Below are 26,213 nucleotides of genomic sequence, written 5' to 3'. Positions count from 1 at the left end.
CCCTGTCTGGGCCTCCTTCTTCCCCTGCCTCACCAGCATCACCACTGGGACACTCTCTGACATGGAAATGTCCCCGGCCTCAGCTTCTGAGGTGGCCAGTGTCCTGGGCTATCTTGCTGGGTATTTACCTTCAGGCGCTGACCTGCTTCCTGTAGGCTGGGCCCTCCCTGGGAGAGCCAGAGTCTGGAAACCGAAGTGGCTTTCCATCCAAGGCGGGTAAAGCAAGCAGAGGTGGGGAGGCCCGTGTGCATGGTCTTGGGGCCAGTCAGGCCTGTGTTTCAGCACGTTGGTGGTGGACAGGGACCCCTGGGCCTGCCTCCAGCCCTCGTGTCTGGCAGGGCAGCCCTAATGTCAGATCCATGCTGGAGGCGGCCCCCTCTGTGGTTACACGGTGCACCCACATTCTGTGGCCCAGGGCTGCTTGCCCAGCGTGGCCTTTGCTGGCCCCCCGCCAGCCCCTGCAGCCACGATAGGCATCGGTGGCCTTCACAGTTCACTGCTTCCCTCCCTGCACGGCCACACTTGGCCTTTCCCACAGGCGGGGGCAGGGGGAAGACAGGGAGGGGTGCCCGGGGGGACCCTTGGACCCAGCTAATCACTTCTCTCCTGGGAGCTGGCCATACCTCCGTGCCCACCCAGGAGTGGCCCCAGGACGGGGCCTGCCTGTGCCTGGTTCCCCAAGCTGGGCCGGCCGGGCTGGGGCCAGTCGGAGCAGGACCTATGGCTGCCCCATTAATTGTGCCGGGCAGCAGATAGCATCGGCCGCCCACCCCACCTCGGGGCATTAAGAGGCCAAGTCCAGAGCTGGGGTGTGAGTCAGCCAGGTGGGAAGTGCGGCAAGCCACAGACAGGGGCTGACCCCCCACCTTCCAGGGGCTTCCTGGATGGGCTGCAGGGTCTGTGGGCTGAGTTGGGAGTCATCCGGAGACCTGCCCCTCCTTGGCACCCTGTTGGCACCCCCATGTGCCTACTGCACCCAGATTTCTCATCACCCCCCAGGCAGACCTGAACTTAGGAGCATCAGCCCAGTTTCACAGGTGTAGAAGCAGGATCAGAGAGACAGGACGCAACCCTGCCGGTTTTGGGGGGGGCAGGATGAACACCCTGGAGGTTCCCCACCCCAGACTCTGGTGAGAGACGCATTCAGCATGGGACGAGTGCAGCCCTTTCCCCGAAGTCCTAACCCTGCAGTCGTACCCGGGGGACAGCGCTCTAGGCTGCCTCACACGCATGTCCGCTCAGTGCCCTCTGAGCAGCAAACCCACGAATTACATTACGGCGGTTTTGGGAGGGCTGTGCGGGCCTCCCTGAAGAGGGGTGGGGGTGGCTGGGCTGACCGCGAGTGGCATCCAGACCAGGTGGGGGCAGTGGGAAGAATGTCCCAGAGGCCAGTACAAAGTCCCCGAGGCAGGAATGCGGCAGCACTGGGGCGCCTCTAGGGGTTTAGCCGCTGAGTGGCGGCTCCACAGAGCTTTCTTGGGCCACTGCTCAAACATGTTCTTGGCCAGAGTCCCACCTGCCCCTCCCACCTGCCCATGCCAGCTCATCAAGGCTGCCCCTCCCTCAGACTCCAGTTTCTAACAACAGAGGCTGTTGCTGCCGGAGCAGGGCCCAGGGCGACTAGCCCCAGGTAGGAGACTCCCACCCAGCCTCTCTGGGTGGGAGCAGGCAGAGAGGCCCAGGAAAGGCCCCCTGCCTAATCCTTCAGGGGTCGGAAGTTTCCAGGGGCTTTGTGGGGACAATGGGCAGACCCTTGGGCTGCCCCCAGGAAGAGTCATTTTCCCTGCCTGAGGGAAGGCAGGGTTCCCTGGGCAGATGAGTTTGAGAAACACCCCCCCACCACCCCCACCACCACCTCAGGACCTCCCAAGGCCCGTGAGCTCATTCGGGCCTTCACAGGCCTGTGACTCCCAGAATTGTGTCTCAGGGGCCATGTCTGGTGAAACGGGACCCAGACACATGGCTGGCTGCTGGGCTTGCGAACTGTGCCAGCACTCGGGATCTGGTGGAACTGGGTTTGAATCCAGCTCCCCACCCCCATGCCTCAGTTTCCTCTTGTGTAAAACAGGAGAACGCCAGCACGGAAGGGAGCAGGGGAATAGGGGTAGCCACTGCTTGGCCCACAGTGGGTATTTCTCTTGCAGCCCCACGCGCGGCCCAGCTGCAGGAACTCAGCTCAGAGGGGCCGAACTGTGATCTCTGCCCACCACCTCTCTGGCCTCTGGCCTCCTGGGCCTCCCCGCCCAGCTGCTCCCAAGCTGGACCCACCTGGAGACCCCACTCGCTCCCGGCAGCCCCGGCTGCTGGGACAGATCCCAGTGCCGGCAGGGGCTGTGGGAGGACCCCGGGGTCTGCACTGCTCCCCGGATGGCCTGCTCTTCCTGACGGCTGGGGCTGCACCCTGCGTCCACGTGATGGACCTCGAGGGACGCTCCATCTGCCACCTGCCCTGCCATCTGCCGGGGACTGGGGCCTTCGTGCCGGAGGACGTTGCTGTGACGGCCGCTGGGCTTGTGGTGGTCAGTGACCTCGTCCGTGGGGCTGTCCATGCACTTCAGCACGCCGCCCGAGCCCCCCTGGGCCGCTGGGTCACGGTGGGCACCTACCTGGCCCCCCGGGGACTGGCTGTGGATGCCACTGGCCGCCTTCTGGTGACAGACTATGTGCTTGGGGCTGTCCACAGCTTCACACTGAGCCCTGCCTTGCAGCCACTGGCCCCAGCCTCCATGCTGGGTCTGGAGGGCCCGTGCTGGGTGGGCCCAGGGCCTGACGGGGGCCTCGCTGTGAGCGAAGAGTTTGGGGATGTGTGGCTGTTCGGCAGTGCCTGCCAGCCCCTGGGCTCCCTGGGAGTTCTGAAAGGGCATGCTTTTGGGAACCCAGCAGGCGTGTGCACCGATGTGGAGGGCAGTGTCATTGTGGCAGATGAGCAAGGGCGCCGCGTGACCCTCTTTCCTCGGGCCAGGGAGCCTGTCTGCCTGGTGTCTGAGGGGCTGGGGCGGCCCCTGGGTGTGGCCTGTGCCCCTCAGGGCCAGCTCGTGGTGGCAGACGCAGGGGACAGCTGCATCAAGGTGTACCAGTACCACTCAGAGCCAGCCTGACCCGTGGACTCAGATGGGAGCAGCACCTCGCTGCATGTGGGCCCAGCCCCCAGGGCCCTGGACCACTACGGGAGGGACATTCAGGGTTGGTGGGGTCCTCCAGGGCTGCCGGCGGTGCCTTTCTGACCTGATATAATGGCTGACAGTTGCTAAGCACCTGTTGTGCCGGGCTCTGGGCTGGCCCCGTCCTCCTCTTGGAGAGGATTCAGACTTGCCACAAACCAACCACCTCTCGGCCTCCCCTACCAGGTGCACAGCCTCCAAGTTTGGGTCCTCTCCACACCCCAGTTTAGTGGGCCCCCCAACTCACTGCCCCCATGGCCACTCAGGCCCTGGTCCTTCTGGCTCAGGGCCCTGGAGGCCTGAGCTTTGAGGCCAGCAGCTGAAGCCTGGAGATGATTGGTGTGTCGGGCTGGGCGCCCCAGGGTCCTAATCAGACAGAAGCAGGCGGGGAGGGTTCTGCTGGGCTGGGCTGGGCTGGCAGGGGTGTGGCCTCTCACTGTCCCCCGTCCTCAGAGGCACCCCAGGCGCCAAGCCTCTCGCAGCTTCTCTGGGCCTAACTGAGGTAAGGGAAAGCAGAGGAAGGACCACCCCTGAGGCGCCTAGGGGTGGCACGTGGCTGGGCTGGGAGCCTCCATACCCCTGGTCTCCTGCTCCCATGTAAGACTATGTCTCAGGCTGAACCTTCACTTTCTCCTCTGCAAGCGCTCCAAACTCATGGGTGGGGTGTGCTGGGAAGGTTCCAGACCATGGTCAAGCCAGGAGAGCCTTCCTATGAGGAGACACTCCTGTTACTTGAGCACAATGAGCAAATGAGGCCCCAAAGGGATGGGAGATGAGGGCTTCCTCTGAATCTGGGGCCCGGCCAGGCTCCCAGTTCCAGTGAGGGGGCTCATTGGGAGGGGACAGTGCCTGGTCCAGTCTGTCACCAGGACAATCCCTCTGACAAGGTCCCTTTCGTATGTACCAGCCCCTGTGAGTGGCAGGGTTATGTGGTCAGTGTAAGGAAGCGTGTGCAGTAAGTGCTCAGTAAATGTAATTTGTCGCTGCTGGTGTTGGTGGTATTGTTCCCTGGGGCAGGAGGGGCCAGGGACACCTCTGACAATCAAACCAGATGGCCGCAGCCTTCCTAGCCCACTTAGCCCTGGGGGGACATGGGGGCGCCCCTTTGCAGAGACCCCTTTGGAGGGGCCAGCCTGGGGCTGGGGAGGCAGCTCCTTTCGCAACCCCATGCAGGGCTTGGGGGTTGCTTTTCACCCTCGGAGGGTGGTGGCCCAGTGAGGTTGGGGACCCTCAAAAGCCAGGTCCGCTGGGTCCCTCAGATGAGAAAATGGGGGATGGGGGAGGTTTGGCAGCTGTGAGAAGTTGGGGGACGGGAAGGCAGTGGTGTTGGGGACACTGCGGGTAGACCGGATGGGGTACAAGAGCTGGGGAGGGGACATGAATGCCTTGGCGGGAGCGAGGATGCCGCATGAGGGGGACAAGGACGCCGCACAAGCCTGCCTCCGACTCCCGGGACTGGAACGTTGCGTGCGCGGAACGCTCGGGCGGGGCCGGCGGGCAGCTCGGGCGCCTTTGGGGGCCGGACCGTCGCGCGGCAACGCCGGGAGCCGGCGGAAATGGGGCTCGTGTCCCGCGGCACGGCCGCGGCGGGGCTGGGGGCCGGGGGCCGCGAGCGCTGTCGTCCGCTCGGGCCGGCCCGACGCGGTCCCCGACCCCATGCCGACTCCGCCGCCTGAGAGCGCGGCCCCGGGGAACAGCCGGTGAGCGTTCGGCGGGGGGAGGAGGGGGGGCCGTGCGGTGTGACCTTGGGGCGCCGCCCCTCCCCCCGGGGCTGTGGGCCCCGACTCCCCGGGCGCCGCGGGACCGGGCGCGGGGCGCGGGCGAGGCGGCGGAAGGGGCCCCGGTGGCTACCTCCAGCCCCCGCCCGGCCGGCGCGGGCCTGTCGCCGCTGGAGCCTCTGTTTCCTCATCCGTAGAGTGGGGCCCGGGAGGGGCGGCGGCGGGGCCGCGTGGGCGCCCTTCGCGGGGAGCCTTGGCTCAGCGCGCTCACCGCGGGCCGGCCTCGGCCCTGGACCCTCCGGAAGGGCATTCAGGGTCAGCGAGGGGGCCTCGGCACCTCCAGGCGTCCCTGACTGCGGGAAGGCGGCGCCTGGTGGCTCATTCGGTAGGGCAGGCGACTTGTTGTTGGGGGGGGGGGGGCGGGGGGGGGGAGGCAGTTCAAGCCCCACGTTGGGCTTAGAGCTTACTTAAAAAAAAAAAATTGGGGCGCCTGGGTGGCTCAGTCGGTTGAGCGTCTGACTTTGGCTCAGGTGGTGATCTCACGGCCCGTGAGTTCGAGCCCCGCGTCCAGCTCTGTGCTGACAGCTCAGAGCCTGGAGCCTGCCTCTGATTCTGTGCCTCCTTCTCTGCCCCTAACCCACTTGCATTCTGTCTCTGTCTCTCTCAAAAATGGATAAACATTAAAAAAAATAATAATAATAATTAAAAAAAAATAATAAAATAAACCCAAAACCAGAATCGTAGATTGAGTTCTTCTGTAATGAGGGGTAGAAAGCAGTGTGTACCCCATGCAAGAAAAACAAACAAACGAACGGTTGTTGGTTTTTTAAGCACAAACTACACGGAGTAAAAGTGAATGTTCCCGGATTATGGAGAGGCAGCCGTGGGGAGGCTTGTCAGAGGACGGCTCCAGCCAGTGAGCTGTCCCTGGCCAGTCCCGTCTGCGCTTTTCCCCAGTGGCCGCTGGTGCCCAGGAGAGAAGGCAGTAGGCTTCCACCCTGTCAGGGAGACCTTGTGGGAGCAGGGCTGTCCCAGCCCCCCGAGACCTGTCACCGGACAGATCGGGAAGGGAACTCGCTGGCATTGTGAACACGAGGCCGCCCTGGGCACGCGCCCTGGCTTTGTATTCCCGTCTTGAAAGAGCAGCGCTTTGCCCAAGTTACTGCCCTCCTCCCTTTGCACCTCTGCTATCGATTGCCTGCTCTTTCTTCTTTGTCTGGATGTCTGATCTGAGTAGACTTCTCTGTGTTCATCCCTCCCAGAGGCTGAGGTGGGGGTGCGGGTGGGGATTCGCCCCGTGATGTGTGAAGAGTTCTCTCTCTCTGCCCCATGGATAAGAACACCAGTTTCTACCCTCTGCTCTCCGTCCTTCCACACGAGGAGCCTTTTCTTCCTTCTTAGGCAAACTTTGTAGATGAAGCGTAACGCACACAAAGAAAACACACTCACCGTTTGTGCACAACTCAGTGAAGTTTCCCGAAGTGAAAACACCTTTGTTTCAACAGATGCAGCTTTTCCTCCAGAGCATCTGTTCGCTGTTGGGCCGATCGTTGTTCTTTTCCGGCAGTAGCCATGCGTAGTTTTCCTTAGGTCCTGTGAAAGGGGTCCCCAAGGAGGGCATGATGGTGTCGTTCGGCCAAGCTGGTGTATCTCAGTGGGCTGGCACTGAGAGGCCTTAGGGTGGGATGTCTGGTCCCCCTGCTGGTCACCAAACCAGAGCTGCCAGGTTCCTCCCAGGTCTCACAGTGGCCCCTGTCAGGAGGGTCAGGAAGATAAGTTGGCCTCGATGCCTTTGATAGTGGCCGCAGGGATTTGGCCCCGGCTGCTCCAGGCCGTCCCCTGCCTGCACTTGCTGCTGGCTGCCCTCTCCTGTCGCTTGGTGAGGAGGGGGCGTTTGGGAGTCCTGCTGCTCTGCCCGGAAGGACCCTCTTCAGCTGGAACCCACAGCTGTGGGAAGCCCCCTTTACAACCGGCTGGAAGAGGCCTCTACCTTCCAGCCCCAGTCTGGGCCCCTGCAAGGGAGGAAAGCAGCCACACCAGTGATCTCTTGAGCCCTGGGCCTTTGTGTCTGCCGAAGGCCTTTCCCAGAGCCCCCTGCCAGAGCCCCACAAGAGCAGCAAGTTTCCTCTGGTATATTCTGGGGCTCCCGTCCTGTGCCCACAGCCGCCAGCATGTGGTTTCCCTCAGCCCAGCAGGAATCTGTTTAAATTTTCATCTTTAGTCTCGCTGGCTTAGTGAGTAAATCAAGGTTCGTCAGATTTTCATCTGTATCTTTCATTGTTAATGAGATCGTGCGTTTTTCCACGTGCTACACGTAAAATACTCTCATCACTTTCCTTAAAAACAAGAAGTAAACCTTCACGTTCAGCCCTGCACACCCTTGTGAGTGGTACCGGGGTCACGTCGCCTCGCCCCCTTTCGGCCTGCCTGTCTCTGAAAGGGGGGAAAGCGTTGCCTGGCCTGGGGTGGGGGTGGGGGCGGTACCCACGCGAGATGGGGAGCTGGGGTCGACGCGGCCCTGCGGCCCCGCGGCCGTGTGTGCATGTCCGTCAGGGCCGTCATGGGGCGGCGGCGGCCCTGAGCAGGGTCTCTCACCTCTCTTCCAGCGTGCCCGGCATGGTGCTCAAGGCCTTCTTCCCCACGTGCTGCGCCTCGGCCGACAGCGGCCTGCTGGTGGGACGGTGGGTCCCGGAGCAGACCAGTGCTGTGGTCCTGGCTGTGGTGCACTTTCCCTTCATCCCCATCCAGGTGAAGGAGCTCCTGGCTCGGGTGCAGCAGGCCAGCCAGGTGGGGGTGGCCGTGCTGGGCACCTGGTGCCACCGCCGGCAGGATGCCGAGGAGAGCCTGGGCCACTTCCTGGAGGGCCTGGGCGCCATCTTCTCCCATGAGCCCTGGCTCCAGCTGTGCCGGGAGAGGGGCAGCAAGTTCTGGAGCTGCAAGGCCACCCGCCGGCAGGCACCTACCTGCCCCGGTGCCCCCGGCGAGGACCAGGTCATGCTTGTCTTCTACGACCAGCGCAAGGTGCTGCTGTCCCAGCTGCACCCGCCCGTGGCCCTGCCTGACCACCAGGCTGGCGATGCCATGGCCGGTGCTGGGGGCTTGGCTGCTGTCTTTGACACGGTGGCGCGCAGTGAGGAGCTCTTCCGAAGTGACCGGTTCGACGAGGGCCCCGTGCGGTTGAGCCACTGGCAGTCGGAGGGCGTGGAGGCCAGCATCCTCGCGGAGCTGGCGAAGCGGGCCTCGGGGCCCATCTGCCTGCTGCTGGGCGGCCTGCTGTCACTTGTCTCAGCCGCCAGCGCCTGCCGGTAAGTGCCCCTGGGGCCGGGGCGGGAGGAAGTCCGGCCCCTGAGCCGTAGCCCAGCCCTCTCTGGGTATGTCTGAGGCTGCCTGAGTGCTGGTTGCTGTCCGTGCCCCTTGCTCCCTGGGTAGAGCATGCCTCCTCGGCAGCGTCTGGCTGCATGGGACCCCGCTGGGTCAGGGGCCAGAGTGGACTTCAGGTGGTTTGGTCCCCTACACGGGCAATCAGGCCATGAGCAGGCCCAGGTGGTTGCCACCCGAGGGCTGGTGTTTGCCCTGCCTGGTGCCTAGGACTTGTTTGTCCTGGAGGCCTTCGGGTCCCACCCACTTGCCTGGCCCTGGAAGGGCTGGGGCCCGCTCGCTGGTGGGCCGTGTGTCTGGGATGGTGGTCCCTAGCCTTGGCTCTTCTCCACAGTGGCCTGGGCTACTCCTGGCTGCAGGCCTGACTGAGGGATTTATAAAAGTCCTTGAGGGCCCTGGGGAATGCTGGCACCCCTCCCCCTGTGAGAAGCTGGCTCCCTCATGGCGCCACCCACCTAGGTCCTGGGGTTCTGGCTGTCGGGTCTGGGGACTGGCCTCACCTCCTCACTGAGGGCTGTGGAGTGCTCTCGCCTGTGCTGGCAGAGAGCCCTTGGCAGCTGTGTGTGGACAGCACCTTGGGTTGAGGGCTGCAGGGGATCTGGACACGAAGGGCGGGTTTCGGATCTTCACTACTCCCTGGAACGAATGACAGGAAAGTGTGTGTCAGCCAAAGTACGGTTTTGGGGAGAGACGGTCCTTAGCTTTTATCAGCTTTCAGAGGACTCAAGAAAGGTTAACAGTGGCTCATGTGCCCCGAATCCTGATTAGCCCATCGGGTTAGAGCACAGGGACAGTCATGCGAGGCAGAGCTGTTACTGTGCAGAAGGGCAGCCCCCTCTTCCCCTTGGGCAGCCCCAGGGGTGCTGGCGGTGCCCTGGCCGCCCACGGCTGGTGTGAGCCTCGGGGAAACAGCTGTGCAGGAGGGGGTCTCTTGTGCAGACAGTGCGAGGCCGCCTTCCAGCTGACTGGAGTTCAGGAGGGGTGTGCTGAGCACGTCTGGCTCCTGGAGTTGGCTCGGAACGGCTCAAAGACCTCCTCCTTCCTCCCGAGGGCCCGGCACTCGGCTCGTTGGCGGCTCCGCGCCCTTCAAGCTCCTGCTGGCGGCAGCAGGGACTCAGGTTCGAAGTGGGGACTCTTGAGTGTAGCCGAGTTCCGACAGGGCACTTTGCTCACAAACGTCTCCCCTCAACGTCCCACTGTCTGCAGAAGCATCTCAGTGCTTCCTTTGCCTTGTGAGAAATCAGTCTCGTGGGGCAGCCCTGGCAGCCTGGAGACCCTCGATGAGGGTCACCCGTCCAGCGGGGCGAGGCGCTGGGTGGCTGGACAGCACATTCTCTCACTCCTGGGGCAAGGTCTTGGCGCTTGGCCTTGGGTGTGCCTCAGGTCACTGCTTTGTGAGGAGGTCAGGTTCCCAGTTAACGTCCGTGAGTGCGTCATGGCCCTCACCGGGCTGCCCGCCTGTGCCCCCCGCCATGTGCCTGTGCTGCCGAGTTCGGGAGTGTGGCCATCGGTGTTCGGGGACTTCCAGGGCCTTGCGTCGAGCCTGGTGACGGCACCAGCCAAGGGGGCCCTCGGCCCTTGGCCGCCAGGGAACCCCAGCTGAAGATCCACCTCTCGGTTCCTTCATAGGGTCTTCCAGCTGTGGCCCCTGTCCTTTATCTGGAGCAAGCTCTCCACATGTCAGCAGCTCAGGCACCGGCTGGAGCAGCTCACGTTTGTCTTCAGCACCCAGAAGGCCGAGAACCCCACCCAGCTGATGAGGTGCTGGGTCTCCACCACAGCTGCTGGTCATGCCACCAACCCGTGCCCCCCGCCCACTTCTCTACACCCAGCCCATCCACAGTGACCCTTTCGGGGCCGGCCCCCTCACCGCCCGCCCCATCAGACCCCTCCTCCTTCCAGAAAGGCCCCCTCACCACCCGCCCTGTTGGACCCCTCCTTCCAGAAAGGCCCCCTCACCACCCGCCCCGTCGGACCCCTCCTTCCAGAAAGGCCCCCTCACCACCTGCCCCGTCGGACCCCTCCTTCCGGAAAGACCCCCTCACCACTCACTCCCTCCCATCGGGCTCCTCCTTCGGGCTGGTCCCCTCACCACCTACCCTGTGGGGCTCCTCCTTCCAGAAAGGCCAATGTTCTTGTCTCTGTGCTTCTTGACGTGGCCCTTGGTCTTGTGCTGCTGTCTTGGCTTCACGGGAAGGACCGGATCGGCCACCTGGCAGAGGCGCTCGTCCCCGTGGCTGATGTGAGTCGGTTGGGGGAGTCTGGCGTGTCCCAGGGGTGACTTGGTTGGGGGAGCCCAGTGTGTCCCAGAGTTGGAGGTGGGGCCCTTCCTGGGGGCGGCAGAGGCCGATCCGCTGGCCAGAGCACCATTGCCCTTTCCCTCTGTGGGGCCCGTAAGCAGCCCTTGTCCTTGACCCCAGACGGGTCCCATCCCCGGCTCCTGGCTTGGGCGCTCTGCACAGAAAGCATCGCGGAAACCTTGCGTGTGTCCAGGGCTGTCTGTGTGCGGTCAGGCTCGGGCCTCACGCCCTGTGGCAGTCAGGCCACTCGCACGGCTGATTCTGCAGTTCCCATGCTGAGTGCTGGGGGCCCAGCTTGTCCGTGGGGCTCCCTCCTCTCCTTCCACGGCCCTCCTCTCAGCTTCTACCCTGCTGCTCGTTTATGCCGGCACCGAGCCTTCGGCTTCTCTGCCTCCCCTCCTCAGAGCCACAGGCCCTGTCACTCCTGTCGGGGAGCTTGTCTGCCTGCTGAGAGCAGTCCCTCTGGCCCCTTGGGCCTCCCCACGCCTCTGCCAGTGGCCTGCTGGCCCTGGTGTGGTCCCTGTGCGTGCCACCCCTGCCACTGCCATCAGCATCAGTCGCAGCTGTGCTCTGGGCCTGCTTGTGGGCGGGAGCCCCCACGGGCCGGGAGCCCCCACGGCTTCTCTGGGAGACCTGGTCCGAGAGGAAGAGAGCAAGGAGGGCCTGGCGGCTGGGAAGGTGGCTTGGTCGCTTCACCTTGCTTGTCCACGCTCTGCCTCTTGGCCGCTCATCTTAGACCTCCCTTTTGCAGAATTGCGCAGAAATATAAATATTTAATTTAAAAATGAAAGCTCCTTCCTGCCGCCTAGCTCTTATCCTTTAAATATTAGATAAGCTCTATTTATAAAGAATGCTTTGTTTCTTTCCTCACTGCCCCTGACATGGCTGAGGCTTTCCTAGGCCCGCACAGTGGGCAGGAGGGGGGTGACAGGTCGGTGACCGTGGGGCAGTCACCGCTGTGGTCTCAGCATTGCTGATAAGGCTGAGGGTCCTTAGGCCTTTGCTCTGGGACGGGCACAGCGCTTGGACATTGGCTTCCTCCGTGGGCACCCAGGATGCGGGTCAGCTTCCCTGCTTGCCTGTGAGAGTCCCCGTGCCGTCTCTGGCCCTCGCTCACTGTAGTCGATGACTCACGTCTCATCCGTCCTTTTCTCCCGGGAACTCTCTGGCCTTCTCACTGGCACCTGGGCCCCTGATGGGCTCGATACCCTTCAGGATTACCTGAGGGCACCCGCCCAGGGCAGGCCTGGGCCTCTGCAGCCGCAGGTGATGGGGTGGGGTCCTCAGCAGAGGGGCACTGTAGACCCATGGGCTCCCCCTACAAGGTTCACGGTGAGCTGGGGTCTGTCCCTCATCTGGGCATGTGGGGCTGAGTGCTCCGGTAGGCCCAGTGGCGGGAGGGGTGGGACGCGGGAAAGGGTGATGGCCATTCGGGGCCCCATGTCCGGAGGGCCAGGGGAAGACTGTCAGCCTTGTAGGCTGTGCCTCTCAGCGGGTCCCAGAGCATCTGCGAAGAGGGGTTTCCTGGCCAGACCAGCATGGGAAAGCTTGTGTGCCCGTCATGTTAGGAGACACCTGGAGGGAGGCACCCAGGCTACCTTGTCCCTGCCCGGATGGGCTGGCCGTGGTGGGGTGCAGCTGACAGACCGCGGGCCCCTCCTGCATCCCTCCAGCACGTGGCCGAGGAGCTCCAGCATCTCGTGCAGTGGCTGATGGGAGCCCCTGCTGGGCTGAAGATGAACCGGGCACTGGACCAGGTCCTGGGCCGCTTCTTCCTGTACCATCTGCACCTGTGGACCAGTGAGTGGCAGCTCCCCCCGGCCCCAGTGAGCCCCCAACTCGGCTTCTAAAGCCTGTGCGCCCAGGGGACAGCCCTGGCTGCGTGGGGCCCCACCCATCCCCTTGGTCCCTGCTTTCCTCCCTCTCGGTGCCGTGTGTGCGCGCGCGTGTGCGCGTGTGCGCGTGCGCGTGTGTGCGTGTGTGCGCGTGCGCGCGTGCGCGTGTGTGCGTGTGTGCGCGTGCGCGCGTGTGCGTAGCCCTGCTCTACCAGGCCGGCTGTTAAGCCAGGAGACGGCCAGGAAGGAGAGCAGTCTGGCAGCCTCAGGCGCGCCTGGTCCGTGAGGAACTGGGGGGCCAGGACCCATAGCTGACCGTCCCCCATCCCACCAGGCTACATCCACCTCATGTCCCCCTTCATCGAGCGCATCCTGTGGCACGTGGGCCTCTCGGCCTGCCTGGGCCTGACGGTCGCCCTGTCCATCCTGTCAGACATCGTCGCTCTCCTCACCTTCCACATCTACTGCTTCTACGTCTACGGCGCCAGGTGGGCGTGTGCTCCCCGCTCGTGAGCACCCTGGACGCTTGCCGGGCCCGGGGGGCTCCCGGGGTGGCCCAGAGGCCTGGCCCTGATGCTGCCCGTGTCCCTCCCGCAGGCTGTACTGCCTGAAGATCTGTGGCCTGTCCTCGCTCTGGCGTCTGTTCCGGGGGAAGAAGTGGAATGTTCTGCGCCAGCGGGTGGACTCCTGCTCCTATGACCTGGACCAGGTACTGGGCAGGACTGCAGGGGAGGGGCACACCTCCAGGCGGCCGGCGGGACCCACAGCCGACTGCCCCCCGAGCTCCAGTCCATCCGGTCCTCTAAACGGCTTGGCCAGTGTAGCCGCTTGGCACCCTGATGGGGTGACCACACTCCTGTCCGTGGCTCACCTCACCTGCCAAGGGTCAGCACGGACGCTGGGGAACGTGAGGAGCCTGCAAGGGGCAGGGCGCATACGGAGCCTCAGACAGCACGGGACCTTGCCCCAGGCGGGAGGTGGACGCTGCTCTGGGGAGGGTGCCGGACCCCCGGGAGCCGCTGGGTGGCAGGGCATGGAGGTGACCTAGGCTCAAGGCCTGCCTCTGGCCTTTCCCGTAGCTTAGACCTGGCACACGGACCCTGCGTGCTGCCCTCCAAGGCCTACTTTTGCTGCCCCAGATTCACAACCCGCCCGCTTCTGGTGTACGTGCTCATGTCCTGCTGGCTGGTTCTGTCCGCCCGAGTCTGGAGGGCACGCGGACACGTCCCTCCCAGTACTGGAGAAAGCTGTCCTGAGCAGCTTTTCCTGACTTGTCTCAGGAAGCCAGAGTGTCCCGGCGGCAGGCGTCCCTTTTCCGCTCGGTTACCGGATGGGTCTGGTGGGGACGGGGCTGTTCCCGGCGTGGGGCTCTTGCTGATGCCGACGGTGGTGTCCTTTCTCCCTGCAGCTGTTCATCGGGACCTTGCTCTTCACCATCCTGCTCTTCCTCCTGCCCACCACGGCCCTGTACTACCTGGTGTTCACCCTGGTGAGCCGAGGGGCTCGCGGCCTGGGAGGGCCTTGGCCACGGCACCTGGCCGAGCCGGCCCCATGGGCCTCGCCCACAGTGCTTGGGGTGATGAGTGTGTGCTCTGCCTGCCGTCTGTCCCCGAAGTCCATGGAGGGTGTGGCTCTCCTATGCTCTCGGGACACTGTGTGGTGGGCCCTACCCTCGGGGGACAAGCGGCTGGGCGCAGGACTCAGGGGCATGGCACCCAGGTGGCCCACGCCGAGGGGAGGGGCTGGTGGCGTGTTTCCCTGGGCTCAGCCACTCCCGCTCGCGGCCCCCTGCCTCCTCATACCTGGGCCTTAGGATTGGGGTGGGAACCGCGCCCTCCCCGGGGGTTCCGAGCTCCTGGTCGCCCTTGGTCGTGGCCCGGGACCCTCCCGGCTGCTCTGCTCCTGGGCGTGCGGCGTGGCTCTGAGCGCTGTCTGTGCTGTAGCTTCGGCTCCTGGTGGTGGCCGTGCAGGGCCTGATCCATGTGCTCGTGGACCTCATCAACTCCCTGCCGCTGTACTCCCTCGGCCTCCGGCTCTGCCGGCCTTACAGGCTTGCAGGTGGGTCCGTGTGCTTCTGGAAGCAGTAGTGTGGGGCATGGGGGCGGCTGGTGGGGGAGGGCAGGGACCCCTGGTGTCCACCGGGCCGGCTGCCTGCAGTGAGCTGGAGGGAGACCCACCTCGCCCTCGGGTTTAGAGGCTGCAGAGGCGACCTTTCCTCTTTCTCACCCTTTCCTGCGACGAGTGTGAGATTTGCCCTGAGGTCTGTGTGTAGTAGTGTAGGTGGCACCTGAACGTGGCTCAGAAAAGTGTCCCCGTGTGCTTGTGTGTGACTGTGTGTGCCTGCTCATGCCCTTCAGCCTTGGAGAGGACAGGCCAGGGCGGAGACTGCTGGGCTGGCCAGATCTGTGAGATAGGAGCCTCGCCCCACCCCACAGACCACTGCCCACCGGGACAGTACCCACCGTCCCAGCTGCTCCTGGCTGTGCCCCCTGCAGCTGGCTGCCCCTGTTTTCATGATGACACCAACCACTAGGTTGGCCAGATGCCCCTGAGGGGAGGCTATCCCCACGGCAGGCCCAGGGAGGCAGACCAAACCGGTCACAGCATCGTGAGCTGGCCAGTCCCGTTCAGGGGCTTTGCGCACGTCAGGGAACACGGGGAGGGCAAACCTGGCCCTGTGTCCGGTTTGCAGCTCAGCCCCCACACCAAGCTCAAGCAGCCTCTTCCAGCCCGTGGAGGGCCAGAGGACTTGAACCTGCATGTTCCGTGGGCTTTGGGCCTAACATCTGCCTACTGGGTATCCTTGAGTTCCTTTTCCAGACCACTTCCCCTGCAGGCCCCCAGGTGGCCCATGCCAGGGGCTCCAGCCTCTGCCCATACTTTATTGCCAGGACCAGGCTGGTGAAGAGCCCGAGACCCAGGGTCTCCCTCCCCCAGCCCACAGCTCGTGGCCAGAACCGAGTTGTTTTAACTTCACATAAAAACCCACAGATGCTGCTGCTTTCTCTCCTTTTCACTGAGTTTGCCTTGGGGCCTCTTCATCAATTGATAATTAGCTCCTGCCTCTCTTTTTAAGAACTTTCTGCCTTGGGAATTCCCAGGCTTCGGAGCCCACACTGTAGGCCAGGGGCATGGTGGGTTCCCAAGTCGGCCACGCACACAGAATTTAGAAGACCTTTAGATGCCAGGAGGGTGGCCACAACCCAGCAAGCACCCTGTCCATCCTGTGGGACAGCCCAGCCCAGCCTGCATCCCGTTTGGAAAGCAGCACAGCCCGTGCCCCCGATGCCCAGCTGACTCTTCCCTGGCTCCCAGACACGCAGCTTCTGCCTTTCGGTGAAGTTCTGTGGAGGCTTTGATTCCGGCCAGGCAGCCAGCCCAGAGACAGACGGGAAGGTTGGGGCTGGGCTGGGGGCGGGTGAGCCTGTGGCGCCACCGGGGCCGTCCTCAGCCTTCTGAGTGCCACCGGAGGTGCAGGGCCCTCTGCCCGCACCCACCCGCCTGTGCTGACACGAGGAGAGGAAGGCCTGGGAGGCTGTCTGCAGGCCGTGGGCCTTGGGTGGGGCTGGGGGGCTCCGCCCTCCCTCACAGCCGCCTTGCCCTTCCTGCAGCCGGCGTGAAGTTCCGAGTCCTGGAGCATGAGGCTCATAGGCCCCTCCGCCTCTTGATGCAGGTGAGGCCTCTGCGCACCCCTCACGCCGCTGCCAGTGGACTAACCTGGCACCCACCTGCCGTGGTGTTGCCCAGATTCAGGGGCAGCTGGGATCTCATCCCTCTGTGCTTCCCTGGGCGTAGGGCTGCAGGGTGCAGCAGAGCTGATGGGTGGGGCCCAAGGGGAGGCTCCCTCACCTCCGAGACACCTGGGCACTGTGACCCCCTCTGCCTGGACCCTCCTTCGGCAGGACCCTGGATGGGATCCCTTGTGCTGTTATGTCAGATGCTTTCAGCCACCCAGGGCTCCTGCCTGCTGGGCCTTGCACCCTTGTTTCCTGCCCTGGGTCCCACGGGCTCTCATTCCAGGTGGACAAGGACAGACTTGGTGAAGGCCTCGGGACACACAGGCCTTTTCTCTCGGGCTCTTTTCTCGGAAACAGCCCCTTTGGCCTGTGGGAGGGAGTAGGTGGGTGGCTACTGGCTGCTGGGGGGCGGGGTGGTTGGCCTGAGGGCCATATCTCAGGGACAGTCAGATACTGAGGCAGCCAGCCTGTGTGGTTTTCTCGGGATGGGGGGTGTGTTCCCAGACCACTTGCGAGGCTCCTGCGAGGTAAGTCCTTTAGTAGAGGGGTCTGTACCCCTCCAGTCTGGCCCACCTCCCCTCCCCGAAGCCTATCTCGAGGAGGGCATGCCCGTCTCAGCCAGAGTGTTCCCTTTTGAGCTGCTCACACTACCCCTGGGTGCTGCAGAGAGGGCATGACTGGGCAGCGCCGGCTCCGACACGGGCACGATCGACAGCCCGGTGCGTTGGGGGCTGTGTGCTGGCTGACCACCGCCCTTGTGCTTTCAGATAAACCCCCTGCCCTTCAGTCACGTGATACGCACCTACCGCCTCCCCAGCTGTGGCTGCCACCCCACCCACTCCTGGGGCTCCCTGTGCCGCAAGCTTTTCTTCGGGGAGCTCATCTACCCCTGGAGGCAGAAAGGGGACAAGCGGGACTGACGGACCCTGGCCCCCGGCCCGCCCGGCACCGCCACACGGCCACAGTCAGCCCTCCACCCTGCCGGGGACGCTGACTGTCAGGACGGCACGCATCCGTGCCGTTTGCCTTCTGTGCCCCCGGTTGTCTGAGGCCTCTACATCTGCCCCTGGCTCTGAGGCTGCGGGGTGCTGAGCAGGAGGTCACAGGGGCAGCCAGCCGGGCCAGCAGGCCCGTGCTTCATCACTAGCAGTGTTTGCCTCGGGACCCGCCTCCTGACCTGCTGGGATGGCATCGGCAACCCGGTGCCCCCCCAGCCCCCGGGGGCCTGCCCAGGAGCCCTGCTCTGCCCCTCCCATCACACCCAGACTCTGGGAGGGGTTTGTAGGCCTCTACCCCTGACCACCACGGCCACTGCCAACGGGGCAAGCTGGCAGCTCTCCCTGTCGGGAGGTGGAGGGACCCCCTCCCGGGATGCGCTCAACGGTCCTTGAGGCGGACCCCCGGCATCCCGTCCTTGGGGGTGGCCCCAGGGTCCCCAGAACCAGCAGCCCCGGTGGCCCCGAGCCCTCTGGGAAGCCGGCAGCACTGCCCTCGGAGCCTGGACCACACAAGGGTTTGCTTGATGCCACCCAGAGAGGTTGTCCTGCAGGGGGAGCGGCCGTGGGCCTTCGGGTCTCCCTGTGTGAAGCCGGGCCACGCGGGTGCCCGGAGCCGCCTTGCCAGAGACCAGACAGCCATTCACCTTGCCGCCCTGTCCCTGCCCCACACCCCTGCGGGAACAGGCCGCTGGGCCAAATACCATCTCCCTCACTGACGTCGCACAGAAGCAGGCAGCTCCTAGAGAGACACGTTTGTGGTCTCCAGTGTGTGTGGCGGGGGGGGTGGGGGGCAGCATTCAGGCCGCGTCTGCCTGCCGGCTGGCGTGGCGTCTGACTACGGGCGCGAGCCCCACAATCCCCGGGGGGAGGGAGACTGTACGCGCGGATGGCAGCGTGTGTGTTTTGTCCTCCTGGAGCTGCCTGTGCTCGTGCCGTAGCCCGAGCAGGAGAAGGGGCAGCGGCCTCTGTTCACTGCGGGCACTCGGGCCTGTCCACCTCTGCCACCTGCACTCCTTGGCTGTGGGCCACGGCGGGGAGCCCCTGGGGGAGTTCCCAGCAGCTCGGCGTGTGGCAGGACGGGTCCCGGCTCTGCCTTTTTCTGCTGAGACAATAAAACTTCCCACCCGTTTGGAGCGTACCCTCTACCTTCCCATCGCCATCGCCACGCGGGCAGTGGGTCTGAGGCGGCCCCCCACCCCCGCCGCGACGGTGGTGGGGCTGAGGTGAGGTTCCCCTTGCCCTGGGGTGGTAGGACAGCCGGGCCCCGTTGTTTTTCCTACGGTGTCTATGACACCCATTTCTTGTTCGATGCCAGCCTGGGGAGCGGTGGGCACACCATCCCCTGAAGCAGGCCTCCCTGCGGGTCTGGCAGGCGGGTATGGAAGTTCTGGCCCCTTGAAGATGTCCTGGCACGGGTGGGCGGACCCAGGGCCACGCACTCTCTGGTTTTGGCCTTGCCCTGGTATGAGTGACAGGGCTGAGGGTAGGGGTGCGGGCCTCCCTGGGGCAGGGGTGAGCTGCCCTGGCTCTGATGAATAGACCACCTCAAACCTGTGGACTCCTCGCAGGGCAGGGGTCCTGCCCGCCTCCCTCTACCCATCCTGCAGCCTTGAGGGACGCTTGGCTGGCCGCCTGTGCACCCGCCGTCCTGGCTTTGCAGGGAAGGGCTAAAGTCCAGAGAGGTCCGTCAGCACCTCCCAGTGCCGTGCCTCCACTAACAGGTCGGCAGAGGCTGGATGGGGAGCCCTACGAGGCCCCTGTGGGTCCCTGTGGTGCCTTTCCGGTCTGAGGCAGGTCGGTGAGAGATGAGGGGTGGGGAGTGGTGCGGGAACCCAGTGGAGGGCCCAGAGCCTCCGAGGAGTTTGTTCAGGTCTGTCCCCAGGCCCCCAGAGCCTGCTGAGAGAAGCCTCCACCACCCGTCTTTCTTGCCGGCAGATGCCAAAACTCGAGATCACGTGGGGCCCCCCGCCTCTCCTCTCGGGGCTCTGCCCAGCCCGTGGGACGGTGGTGGCCACTTGACGGGCCGTGCCTGGCAGCTGTCCGCCTCTGCCCGGCTGCCTCCCCACCTCCCGAGGGCAGCACCGGTCGCTCCAGCCGCTGCTGCACCTCCCAGGCTGCTCCCATCCTCCCAAGAACAGCCTTCTTCTGTGCACGGCCTTGTCCTCACCCCACCAGTAAGGTGTCTCTTACCACCTCTGCCACGCTGACCGGGGCAGAGCCCTGTGCTCCGGCTTCCCTGAGGCTGGATCGCAGGTTGCCCCGAGAAGTGGACATTTGCCTTCCATTCAGGGCCACCGCTTCCCGCTCCGGTTCTCACGGCTGGAAGACCGTGGCCTCACGCACATCAGTCAGGAGATGAGCTCAGAGAGGGAGGGCGACTAGTTGAAGACCACACAGCGGGCAGGTCTGAGCCCCACAGTGTCTCCACACCGGCACCTCCTGTGTTTGGAAGCTCCCTGTGTTGACATATTTCAAACTTACAGAAACACAGTGCACAGTACTGTCTGGCACCCCTGACCCACACTCCCCATCGTTCACACTGTGCCACTTCGGGTTTTGTACTTGTGCCGTATTTTTTTCCAAACAATTTGTCACTTGCCCTTAATTTTGCCCCTAAAACGTCCAGTGTGTACCTTGCAGCCACAGCACAGCGAGGGGAGTCGATTAGCATGGGCGGGCCCCTTGCTGGGTGCCCCCAGGTGACCTCTGCAGTAGCCTGTCCTCCCCCCCCAACTCCTCCGCCCCCCCTCCCCCGTCCCTGCCACACACTCGCTGTGCCGCTCCCCAGGGCCCTGTAGCCTCCGGTGCCCCCAGCCTGCCTGCCTTTCACCACAGTTACTCTGTAGGATGTCCCTCTGTGGGGCTCATCTGATGATTCTGACCAGAAGATGCAGCCCCTGTGCTCTTGGCAGGAAGACCCTGGACATGCGACTGTGTCCTTCCCAGGGTGTCACCTTGGGAGGCACATGGCGTCCGTCCATCCTGGTGACGTCTACTTGGTCGCCAGGGGTTCTCCTCCGCAAAGCCACTTACTCTTTAATAAGTAATTTGTGCCAAGATGTTTGCGACCACGTGAGTGTCCACCCTCCTCGCCCTCCGGCTCACCGGCTGCGCCATTGGGTGTTGCTGGACGCGCACGGGGACTTCCGGCTTCCTCCTGGTGTGGGGTTTCATGGGGCCTCTCCTTGGCTCCAGCCTTGGGCTGGGGGGAGTTCCAGAGTAATTGAACTTTTGTGGGTGCCCCCAGAGAGCCTGGGCACAGGACTTTGGAGCCAAGATCTGTTTGCCCGGGGTCGGGGGGGGGGGGAAACCCCAGACCCTTCTTGGAGAGCAGAGCTTGGGGTTCAGCATAGAGAGCAGTGGGAATCCTGGAGGGGAAGGCAGAGACATCCCAGACCACTCCCCGCCTGGACAGGAGCCGGGTGTGGAGGCCTGTGGGGGGGCCTGGAGGGGTTTCTTCACTAGATGCTTCCTGAGTCTCCCGAGAGAGGGGGGTGCCGGGAATCACCCTTAACCACCTAACGCGTGGGCACCTCAGCAAGGCTGAGCCAGGACTTGGAAGCAGAGGACTGCTCTGGACTGCTTCGTTCTTGGCCTGAGGCCCTCCTTGGCAGCAGGGATGCCGTCCTGTCCCCTCCTCAGTCTGGAGAGCTGGCATTTAGCCCCAGGACGTCTTTGCAGAAGGGCACACATCTGCGTGGGAGGCAGCGCCTCTGTCCACCAGGCCTCCCGGACACCAGGGAGTTCGCCCGCCACCCCGTCCCCCCATCCCGCCCTTGTCTGGGCCCTAATGCCCCAGACCCTGTGGGTTCCTATGGTGCCTTTTTGGTCTGAGGCAGGGAGGTAAGAGTTCAGAGGGGCTGGGAGCAGTGCAGGAACCCAGCGGAGGGCCCGAAGCCCCTGAGGAGAGTTCGCCCAAGACTGCCCCCCAAGGATCACACCCCCGGACGGGCCTCCAACCTACAAAGCAGGGACGGTTGCACCTGCTCCACAGGCTGTGCTGGGAAAGGCCCGGTTGAAAAGCCTGCATACGGAGCCCAATTCCTCGGTTTGTCCTGGGTGATGGGGAGCAGGCGGTGGAGCTAAAGCCACCGGAACCTCTTCGGGGGAAGTCCTAGAGGGATGAAGGATGCTTCTGATTTAAAATCTCTGAAAAAAATTTAAAAATAAATAAATAAAATCTCTGGGGAGGGGATGATAGTGGGTTCTCACCCACCGCCACTTTCAGGCAGCCGCAGAAACCAAGAAGGAAAGTGGCAACCCCACAGTGCTTCCAGTCCCGGAACGAGGGTCTTGGTACTTCCGAGCAGGGAGCGGGAGGCGCCAGGGCAGAGCCGCCACTGACCGCTGCGGGAGAGGCCGGTCCCGTCACCCCCAAGCACCCTCCCTGCCCTGCCAGCTCGAGGTTCAGGGGTGGGCAGACACCTGCCAGCTCCCTTGTGCTGCGCCAGTCAACACTCGGTCCCTGGCCCCTCTGGGGACTCGGTCCCCCACCTCCCAACAAGACCCTGCCTTTGGCTGTTTCTGTAGCATTGTGTGAGGCGGGTGGCTGTGCCCTTCCTGTAAATGTGGAGGCTGTATCTGCTGCCACCCAGCATCCAGGGAACAGCCATTTCGCAGGAGGAGGGCGTGGCCTGAGCAAGTGCACGAGCAGGATCGAGCAGGATCGTCAGGGCTCCTTTGTAGGTTACAAACGAGCCAGGTGGCCCTGCCCATCCCTAGTCAGTCTCTGCCCTCAAGTGTCCCAGCTCTGTGCGTCCCCAGAGGACCAGGAGCACCAGAGGAGAGTCTCTGAAGGCAGGTGAGGAAGGCCCAGGTGCTACTCACCCAGCAGAGGAACCAGCTCCTCAGGAAGCCCCCCAGGCACCACATCAAAATGCTCAGCGGCTTGCCCGTGGCACACTTCCCGGGAAAGGCTGCTGCAGCTTGGGGACGAGGTCACTGGTGTGGTGCCATTCACGCTGGGGTCGGCTGCCTGACAACCACCTGCTACTGGAGGGATGGCCTAGGTTTTCGGTGACCTCATGGGAAGAAAGTTCTTGCAACCAGCTCCTTACTTCCTGGGTGGACATGCCAGCTGGGCTGTCCTCAGCGCAGCACACCGGGGGATGGCCCTTGTGGGGACATGCCTGTTCCCTCTGCACAGATGTGCTTTCCAGGGAGCCCTACCTCTCTGTGGCCTCTCCGCTGCACGTAGCACTCAGCGCCTGTTCTGGTAAGGGCTGTGCTTGGCTTAGCTTTGGCAACGAATTCTTTTATTAACAATTTTACTGAGGCATATTTTACATATTATACAATTCACCCATTCTGTGAGCACAATTCAATGATTTTTATTCAAGGTGAAAAAAGTGCTTTTATCATTAAATTTTTAAATGCTTATTTATTTTTGAGAGAAAGAGAATGAGCGGGGGAGAGGCAGAGAGAGAGAGAGGGAGGCACAGCATCTGAAGCAGGCTCCAGGCTTTGAGCTGTCAGCCGGGAGCCTGACGAGGGGCTCGTACTCACCAACTGTGAGATCATGACCTGAGCCAAAGTGGGAGGCTTAACAGACTGAGCCACCCAGGTGCCCCAGGGCTACTCATTATTAAGCGTCATGTGTAAATAATGTTCTCATAAAAATGTTATCAATGAAGAGAAAGCCACTTTTTTTTTTTCAACATTTTTTTTTTTTTTTTTTTTGGGACAGAGAGAGACAGAGCATGAACGGGGGAGGGGCAGAGAGAGAGGGAGACGCAGAATCGGAAACAGGCTCCAGGCTCCGAGCCATCAGCCCAGAGCCTGACGCGGGGCTCGAACTCACGGACCGCGAGATCGTGACCTGGCTGAAGTCGGACGCTTAACCGACTGCGCCACCCAGGCGCCCCAGAAAGCCACTTTTTTAAAAGTTTATTTATTTTCAGAGAGAGAGTGCGAGCGAGCACGTGCAGGGCGGAAAGGGAGATGGGAGACCCCAGCAGGCTCCGCACCATCAGGACAGAGCCCATCGCGGGACCGAAATCACAAACCTCGAGATCATGACCTGAGCGGAGACCAAGAGCTGGAGCTACCCAAGTGCCCAGAGAAAGTCACTCTTGATCCGCAATCCCAGAGGAAAGGATCCTGTCATACTTCCCAGACCACTTCCTATGGACGCATTATGCTTTCATACACCTAAACCTGGAATCAAATGTGTTGTTAGCTTTTTAAGAGCATAAACTGAAATTACACTGGATAGACCATGCTGTCATTTGCATTCTTCTCATCTCTTCTCACGACAGCGTTGTTTGCACCTCATCTCGTTCACTGTAGAACTGCATGAACGGGGTTGATTCAACAGCTCCCAAACAGCGGCCCTAGATGTTTCTGGACCTTCAACATGACTACAACGTTGTAGTGAAGTTCGTTGACCTCGTTTCTGAGGACTTCTCCAGGCTAAATTACGAGCCTGTCCGACCCCCTCAAGAGAGCTGTTTCCCACGTCCTGGCCCACAAGCGCTGTTGCCAATCTGATGGCTGGAAGGGGAATTATTTTGCTTTAATTTCCATTTTGCAGAGTGAAAATGCGTCTTCACACGTGTTCACAGGTTCTGCATACTTCTTTGCCCACTAAGAAAAATAACCCTTTCTTCTCGTAAACAACTGCGGGCTGACTTCCTCCTGGAGGCCCCCCAGTCCTGCCCCGGACCGCCACGCCCCTCTCCTCCTGGGACCCCCACCCTGCCTGACTCGCTACGACCTGGTGGGCGGCGCGGCTCCTGCCTCGAGACCCTGGGGGCAGGCCCCGTGCTGCCGTCCTCCCAGGCGCCGAGGTTCGAGAACTTTGGGCCTTCGCAGTCGTGCACCGCGACCTAAGGACCACCGGGCCAGGCCGCGGCGCCCCTTACCCTCGCCAGTTCGCCGGAGGGCTCTGAGCGCCTCCGGCGACCCCACCCCCACCGGAGAGGAAGTCCCGCCTCCCAGGCCTCCCCTGAGCGCCGATTGGCCGGACTCGTCCCGCCACGCCCGGGCCCCGCCCCAACGCGGGGAGGGCGGCTCCCGAGAGCACAGTTCCAGGGGGGCTCTCTGCCCTCGCTGAGGTCTCTGCGGGAGTAGCGACCGCAACTTGTTAGAGGCTTAAGTCCTCCGGGACCCAGCCGCGTCACCTGACCCCCGGGGACGGCCACCATCCTGCTCCCGCTTGTGGGAAGGGGGCGTATGCAAACAATCTGGAGTCCCAAGCTCCTGATTGGTGAGCATGTAGGGAAGGGAGGAAAGCACGGGGTGAGCGGGGCGGGCTTAGAGGGGCCGTGATCGACGTGTGGGCGGACCAGTGGCTCTGGGAGGATAGGCAGCGGTGGCCAATGGCGACGGGGAGGGGGCGGGCGAGGGCCGAGGTGTTGCGAGGGCAGAGAACGGGATTGCTGTTGACTCGGAGGTGCTCTGCGGGAAGCGACGGGGGCGGTAGAGGTGCTGACGGACGTGCCGGCAAACCAGAGTTTCCGGGAAATAGGGAGGTGAGTAGCCGACGGCGACGGCGACCAGGCAAGACGGTCAGCATCTTCGCAACGCTGCGTGGGGAACGGTGGGGGCGGACAGTCGTGACAGACGTGCGTATGGGCCAATGGCGATGAGAAAATGCCGGCGGGCGACCAATGAGGATGGCGTGGAGGTGGGGCGACAGGAGGCTTCTTGGTGCTGTGTGGGAAACGGTGGAGGGGGGTGGGGGCCGGCGACCGTGACGGACTTGCGCAGGGGCCAATGGGCCTGGGCGGGCGGGCGGGGCGACAGCCAATGGCAGCGCTCGGTCCGGGGGCGGGGCGGCGAGGCAGCTAGTCTCCGTGCGGGAAGCGGCGGGGCGGCGGCAGCGTTGAGGTGAGGCGGGCGGGTGGTGGCGGCGGTGGCGGTGGTGCAGGTGCAAGCGGCGGGGGCGGAGGAGCGGGCGCGGCCCGGGCCTCGCCGGCCGGCCCCGCTCACCGGCGCTCCGGCCCGCAGGTCGTTCCGAGGCCTCCTCCCCGCCGTGCTCCCGCGGCCGGCGCCGTGGGCATGCGGGCGCGGCCCGCGCGCGCGTGAGAGGATGGGGACGCAGGGCAGCCCGGTCAAGAGCTACGACTACCTGCTCAAGTTCCTGCTGGTGGGCGACAGCGACGTGGGCAAGGGCGAGATCCTGGAGAGCCTGCAGGACGGCGCGGCCGAGTCTCCGTACGCCTATAGCAACGGTAAGGCCGCGCTCCGGGCCCGCCCGGCCAGCCCGGCCGGCAGTCGCGGGGGCCTGCCTTCTCGCGTCCACGGCGCCCGGACCGACCCCGCGCCGGCGGGGAGCGGGCCTGCGTCCCCGCCTCCTCTTTCTTCCCCGGAGGAGGCCCCCGGCGGCGCCGCGGCAGCCGGAGCCGGAGCTCTCGGCGGCTTGGCACTTTGCTCATCGGCCTGAGGCCTTCGTGGGGGCTGCGCGCTAGACGGGCGGCCGCGACTTGGCGGCGAGCGGCCTGGTGGCTGCGGGCCCCCGCGCGGCCGGCAGTGCCTTGAGAGGGGCCGTGAAAGTGGGGGCCAGGATGTAGGTGCGGGGGCTTCTGTGCGGCGCACAGCCCGTGAGCAGGTGTGCCAGGGGTGGCCGGGCCGCTCCCGTGACCCCGCGGCTGCGCCCGGGGAACCGGCGCCGGTGCTGGAAGGACATGCCCCGCTCTCAACGCTAGTGGCTGCGCGGCTGAAATACGCAGCACATACGCGTCCCCTGCGAAGGCAGTTAACGCGGCCAAGTGCAGCGGTGGGGCCGGTGCCCCCTCTGTGCTGGGGCCCGTCCCAAGCCACGTGGACTTGGGGTCCCTTTAGAGGAACCAGGAGAGCCGCTTCGGAACGTCAGCACCCAGGTTTTGCAAGGACCTCTGTGCTCCCGCAAGTAGTTTTATCTAATTTTACCTCTTCAGGTCTTTGTTCTCCACGCCCTTTGTTGCTTTGTTTCTTGGACTCTGGTCGGTCCTGTCAGACTGCTCTGAGCGTTTGCTGTTTGCTAAATTGCTCGCCTACAGGCGGCTGGCGGCGTGGACGCTGTTTTTCCCAACCTTTCGTTTTAGGACTTGTCAAGGTTGTTGGATCACCTGGACCGGCTGCACGCCCTTCCTGCTGGGACGGCC

At 63.6% G+C, this 26,213-nt stretch overlaps 3 protein-coding genes across 7 annotated transcripts in view; all 3 read left to right on the top strand.

Moving 5' to 3' along the window:
• The first annotated feature begins 1,481 nt into the window (after positions 1 to 1,481).
• On the top strand, positions 1,482 to 4,146 carry NHLRC4 (NHL repeat containing 4). Its single transcript, XM_058710185.1, has 2 exons — positions 1,482 to 1,630; positions 2,145 to 4,146. Exon 2 carries the CDS (start codon positions 2,415 to 2,417, stop codon positions 3,096 to 3,098), a length of 684 nt encoding a protein of 227 aa, XP_058566168.1. The 5' UTR covers positions 1,482 to 1,630; positions 2,145 to 2,414; the 3' UTR covers positions 3,099 to 4,146.
• A 523-nt stretch (positions 4,147 to 4,669) lies between these two features.
• Positions 4,670 to 17,200, top strand: PIGQ (phosphatidylinositol glycan anchor biosynthesis class Q). Of its 2 annotated transcripts, none has more exons than XM_058710184.1 (11): positions 4,670 to 4,861; positions 7,486 to 8,184; positions 9,887 to 10,018; positions 10,379 to 10,499; positions 12,231 to 12,357; positions 12,826 to 12,880; positions 12,990 to 13,101; positions 13,801 to 13,881; positions 14,336 to 14,450; positions 16,004 to 16,065; positions 16,897 to 17,200. In XM_058710184.1, the coding sequence occupies exons 1-11, from the start codon at positions 4,818 to 4,820 to the stop codon at positions 17,047 to 17,049; spliced, it is 1,701 nt and encodes a 566-aa protein (XP_058566167.1). In that variant the 5' UTR covers positions 4,670 to 4,817; the 3' UTR covers positions 17,050 to 17,200. The 2 variants fall into 2 exon arrangements, with proteins under 2 accessions (XP_058566167.1, XP_058566166.1); XM_058710183.1 differs by having other exon boundaries at positions 4,674 to 4,861; positions 12,727 to 12,880.
• A 6,937-nt stretch (positions 17,201 to 24,137) lies between these two features.
• Positions 24,138 to 26,213, top strand: part of RAB40C (RAB40C, member RAS oncogene family) — a 28,821-nt gene continuing 26,745 nt past the window's right edge. For 2 of the 4 annotated variants that reach the window (XM_058710995.1, XM_058710991.1), the window contains exons 1-2: positions 24,480 to 24,599; positions 25,078 to 25,301. In XM_058710995.1, the coding sequence (XP_058566978.1) occupies positions 25,160 to 25,301 (142 nt within the window). In that variant the 5' untranslated portion in view covers positions 24,480 to 24,599; positions 25,078 to 25,159. Of the gene's footprint in view, positions 24,335 to 24,479; positions 24,600 to 24,888; positions 24,958 to 25,077; positions 25,302 to 26,213 lie in introns of those variants that run through there. The other 2 variants (XM_058710993.1, XM_058710992.1) reach the window with 2 other exon arrangements.

The sequence above is a fragment of the Neofelis nebulosa genome, chromosome 18, assembly GCF_028018385.1.
Source record: "Neofelis nebulosa isolate mNeoNeb1 chromosome 18, mNeoNeb1.pri, whole genome shotgun sequence".
Classification (NCBI taxonomy): Eukaryota; Metazoa; Chordata; class Mammalia; order Carnivora; family Felidae; genus Neofelis; species Neofelis nebulosa.
The sequence above is the reverse complement of the archived record's forward strand: the minus strand, read 5'-3'. Positions and strand labels throughout refer to the sequence as shown.